General features: G+C 47.2%; 1 protein-coding gene across 1 annotated transcript in view; it reads left to right on the plus strand.

The window, feature by feature from the left end:
• The first annotated feature begins 4,302 nt into the window (after positions 1-4,302).
• Positions 4,303-4,714, plus strand: part of HYKK (hydroxylysine kinase) — a 14,370-nt gene continuing 13,958 nt past the window's right edge. The window contains exon 1 of the mRNA XM_021680615.1: positions 4,303-4,648. Within this exon, the coding sequence (XP_021536290.1) occupies positions 4,303-4,648 (346 nt within the window). The remainder of the gene's footprint in view (positions 4,649-4,714) is intronic.

Consider the following 4,714-nt stretch of genomic DNA (forward strand, 5'->3'; position numbering starts at 1 on the left):
GGACGGGGTCCGGGGCTGCAGCCCCTCACCCGTGCGCCCCCGCCTCCAACTCTCCAGTGGGGACCCTGGCGGAGAGGTGGCCGTGGGTGGGGACGGGGTCGGGGCTGCAGCCCCCTCACCTGTGGGCCCCCGCCTCCTTGTTTTCCTGCCTCTCAGGTCGCCAGCCCCTCCGTGGCCCTGGCTCATCCCACTTGCCCTCCTGCCCCAGCGGGAGGACCCCCGGAGCCTCCGGCGGCCCAGGATGGGGCCCTGGGCTGGGCACAAGGGACATGAATGTTCCCTGGGTATGACCCCGCTCTGCGTCCTGTGAGGATGGAGCAGAAGCATCCTGGGAGAAGGGCATGTGTGCAGGGCGTCCTGAGTAGAATCTAACCAGACTTTGTAACATCTGGCCAGGAGGGCAGAGAGCTCAGAATAACTGGTGTGTTTCCTCCTGGATACCTTGCACACAGGGCAGAGTTGAAGGTCCAGACCCTCTGGGTGTGGGACAAAGGTTATGGGAATCAAGCATGGGCCAGGTGTGGGCTTGGAAAACATCTGCTTCCTGGATGCTTTCTCAGAAGCTCCGTAAAGCCCTCTGGCAGCAAGTGTAGACCAAGCACTTCCAGGATTTGGATTCTCTTCATTGTCCCCTCCATACACCCCAGACATTCGGGGAACACAGACTACTCTGACAAACACATCTCTTTCTTTGTGTTCATTTACTTTCAGGAGCTGACTTGATCTGTGCCATTAGTTTGATAATTTGAGTCCTTATATACAAAGAAAAAAGGCAATTTTAAGCTTAAAAAAGAAAGAACTGTAGAAGCCTACAAAGTCAGAGTTTCAAGGGACTTTCAGGGTGGATCTGTCCAACTCCTATTTAGTGGAGATGTGACTAGTCCACAGTTTCGGAGTCTTGGCAGCACAGCTGGGACTAAAATACGCTTTGTTTCTCCCAGCACAACAACTTTTTTTCCCTCCATCTTATTTTTTTATTGTGGTAATATACATTTGACCAGCACAGCTACTTTTTATGTACCAGACTGTCTTTTGATGGCGAGAGCTGCCAACATTGCTTTCCACTCCTTCAGAGGCTTCGTGAGCCCCATTTGAGGAAGGTCTGGGAACATTTTCTAGGCTGGAAGGGAGACTGGCCACCTCCACTTGCCTCCTAGGTTCCTTCTATCTTTAAGGATTTATAATTCATATCAAATTCTGAATTATTTTGACATCCTTAACACTTTAGGAGTTGAAAAACTATGAATCCAATTCATCTTGGATTTAAAGCCTTCAGGTATTTTGAATTTAAAGTATTGTGAATACCGGCCTTTTATCAGTTTGTAAATCTCCAGAAGGAATGTTAAAATTTCATGTCAAGTCTTAAAGCCCAGTGTGATAGGATATGTTGGTTCTCAGAAGTTTCCGGTCTAAGGATTACGTTTTGAAACCCCATTCAAACCCCATTTTGAAACCCCCTTTGTCACAACATCATTAGTGAACAAAACCGGAAAGCAAATATTCTGGTCAGAAAGTGAACATGAGAAGTGATTGGCAAGAATGCAGTAACTATGACAGGTGGTGGAAACTGGCCAGTGGCGGGAGGGGCTGGTCGCAGGCTTCGAGGGGGTGGAAATCACTTTGGGAAAGAGGATCTAGGAAGGCAGGGAGGGGAAGGGGAATGGCATTTTAGGCTAATATTATTTTTTTTTTTTTAAGATTTTATTTATGGGCGCCTGGGTGGCTCAGTTGTTAATCGTCTGCCTTCGGCTCAGGTCATTGTCCCAGGGTCCTGGGATCAAGCCCCGCATCGGGCTCCCTGTTCAGCGGGAAGCCTGCTTCTCCCTCTCCCACTCCCCCTGCTTATGTTCCCTCTCTCGCTGTCTCTTTCTCTTAAATAAATTTTAAAAAGTTTTTATTTATTTATTTGACAGAGAGAGAGGGTACAAGCAGGGGGAGGGGCAGAGGCAGAGGGAGAAGCAGGCTCCCTGCTGAGCAAGGAGCCCGACTCAGGACTCAATCCCAGGACCCCAGGATCATGGCCTGACCTGAAGGCAGATGCTTAACTGACTGAGCCACCCAGGCGCCCCTTGGCTAATATTCTTATCATCACTTGAGTCATCAGGCAATAGACTCAGGGCTGAGGCAGGGAGGGGGTCATATGGGAGAGCCCCAGGGCTCCTCCCTGAATTTTATCCCCCTCTTGTCACTGGAGTAAGGTGAGCTTTGGCTTTCATAGATCTGAAGTGATTAGACATTCACGGGGAACAGTGTGATTTTGGGAGCTCTGAGAAAGTCCTAAGACCTCGCCCACCCTCAGCCCCTTGTCCTTGCCAATCTCTCACAGGGACTTTTTTTTTAAGGTAAAATTTACAAGCAGTGAGATTCACAGATCTTATGCTTACTTAAGTCTTAAGTTTTGACAAATGTATACTTCCATGTAACCAAAGCATAGTCGAGATACAGAAATGTTCCTCTGGAAAATTTCCTCATCCACCTTCCAGCCAGAAGCAATAGCTGTTCTGATTTCTATGGATAAGAGCTAACTCTTCTTGAGATTCTTCTTGTATAACACTACATCCCTTGAACAGCAATCAGAATCATGCCCTGAAATGCAACCCACCCCCAAGATGTTATTAGTTATTCACCATTTAGTATGAAGGGAGGATTGGAATAAAGCTATTTTGGAAAAAGAGGGAAGTGAGCATGCAAGGAACTTCAATATTTGGTTCTTGAAGTATGTTCAGAAGCCCTGCTCTGCTGTATCTATATCATGTAGATGCTTTTGAGGGATGCCGAGTGTGTGCAATCTTTTTTTTTTTTTTTTTAGTTTTTTTTGAGTAGGCTCCACACCCAATGTGGAGCCCAACACAGGGCTCGAACTCACAACTGTGAGATCAAGACGTGAGCTGAGATCAAGAGTCAGGCACTTAACTGACTGAGCCACCCAGGCACCCCTAGATTTTATTTTTAAGTAATCTCTGTACCCAGCGTGGGGCTCAAACTTAAAACCCCGACATCAAGAGTCACGCACTCTACCCACTGAGCCAGCCAGGCAGCCCCATATAACTGCCCATAATTTTTATTTCCAGCCCTTATTCTGCTTGGCTGTAGAAAACTTATGCTTTACAATTTAAGGTAAACTGAGTCAGTTCAGTATTTATTCATGCACTTCAGGCTTATACTGAGGTCAGGGTTCTTTGGCATTCTCAGTTTATAACCGCCTCATGATGGTTGTTTTGAACAGCTTTTGAGTGTTTCACTGTTAGGATATTTGTGACCATGAGCTGACTTGCCTCGTGTTCCAGAGGCCCCCTAAGTGCATCTTGGCATCTCCTCCAGTGCTTCTCACGGTGCTCTGAGCACCAGCCCACACTCCTATACTGGAAGTGTGCGCGATGAGCTAGATGGTGAGGTTATAACTCAGCAAAACTTGCGGATAGCAGAGTAAGATCACTGTATTTGAATTTATGTTTTAGCCCCAAGCTGATGGTAACGTGGTCAAAGGGACAGAACCATTGGTTAGGAGTCTCGAGAGCGGAGTCCTTACTGTAACTTGGTGTGTCTCGGCAAGGTGCTTCACCTGTCGCGACCTCAATTTTCCTGTAAATAGTTGCTGGGGGGAGCGGAGTAGGAATTGGACTAGGGGATACCAGGTGCTTTCCTACCTTCTCTTTGCAAGGTGACTTTAAAAATAATCTATGATACAAAAATATTTATTCACGGGCCGTCTGGGTGGCTCAGTTGTTAAGCCTCTGCCTTCGGCTCAGGTCATGATCCCAGGGTCCTGGGATTGAGCCCCACATTGGGCTCCCTGCTCAGTGGGAAGCCTGCTTCTCCCTCTCCCACCCCCACCCCGCTTATGTTCTCTCTCGTGCTGTGTCTCTCTCTGTCAAATAAATAAATAAAATCTTTAAAAAAAATTTATTCACCTGCCCAAACACCTACTTCTTTATGCCATTTACTAATTTGATTTTTTTAACTTTATGAGTGAAAATTAGTAAGTAGTATAGAATCAATATTGAGCAACATGATGGGCCTGTCTTAAGAAAAATCATTTAAGGGGCGCCTGGGTGGCTCAGTTGGTTGGGCGACTGCCTTCGGCTCAGGTCATGATCCTGGAGTCCCGGGATCGAGTCCCACATCGGGCTCCCTGCTCGGTGAGGAGCCTGCTTCTCTCTCTGACCCTCCCCCCTCTCGTGTACTCTCTCTCATTCTCGCTCTCTCAAATAAATAAATAGAATCTTTAAAAAAAAAAAATCATTTAAGTAAACGTATTCATTGTGTGTCCTCTTCCTAGATTGTTTGTTTTCCCTAGACATAATGTCACATGGAGATGATCAGCAATCGCAGGCTCTTGCCAAACCTACTTTCAGTGACGTACAAGCCTCTGCATTAGTGGAATCGGTATTTGGGTTAAAAGTTTCCAAGATCCAGCCGCTTCCTAGCTATGATGACCAGAACTTTCACGTGTGCATTTCAAGTACCAAAGACACTACAGATGGGCCAACTGAGTACGTTCTCAAAATAAGCAACACCGAGTCCAGCAAAACTCCAGAGCTGATTGAAGTGCAGAATCACGTCACCATGTTTCTGAGAGCTGCTGGGTTCCCAACGGCCTCTGTGCGTCACACTGTGGCCGGCAACCTCACCGGTCTCATGGCCGTAGGTAAGAGCCCAGCACCTCGCTGGTCATCCCCGTCCACATACATTACTGCGTTTTGGCTACAAGTAG

The sequence above is a fragment of the Neomonachus schauinslandi genome, chromosome 9 (genome assembly GCF_002201575.2).
Source record: "Neomonachus schauinslandi chromosome 9, ASM220157v2, whole genome shotgun sequence".
NCBI lineage: Eukaryota > Metazoa > Chordata > Mammalia > Carnivora > Phocidae > Neomonachus > Neomonachus schauinslandi.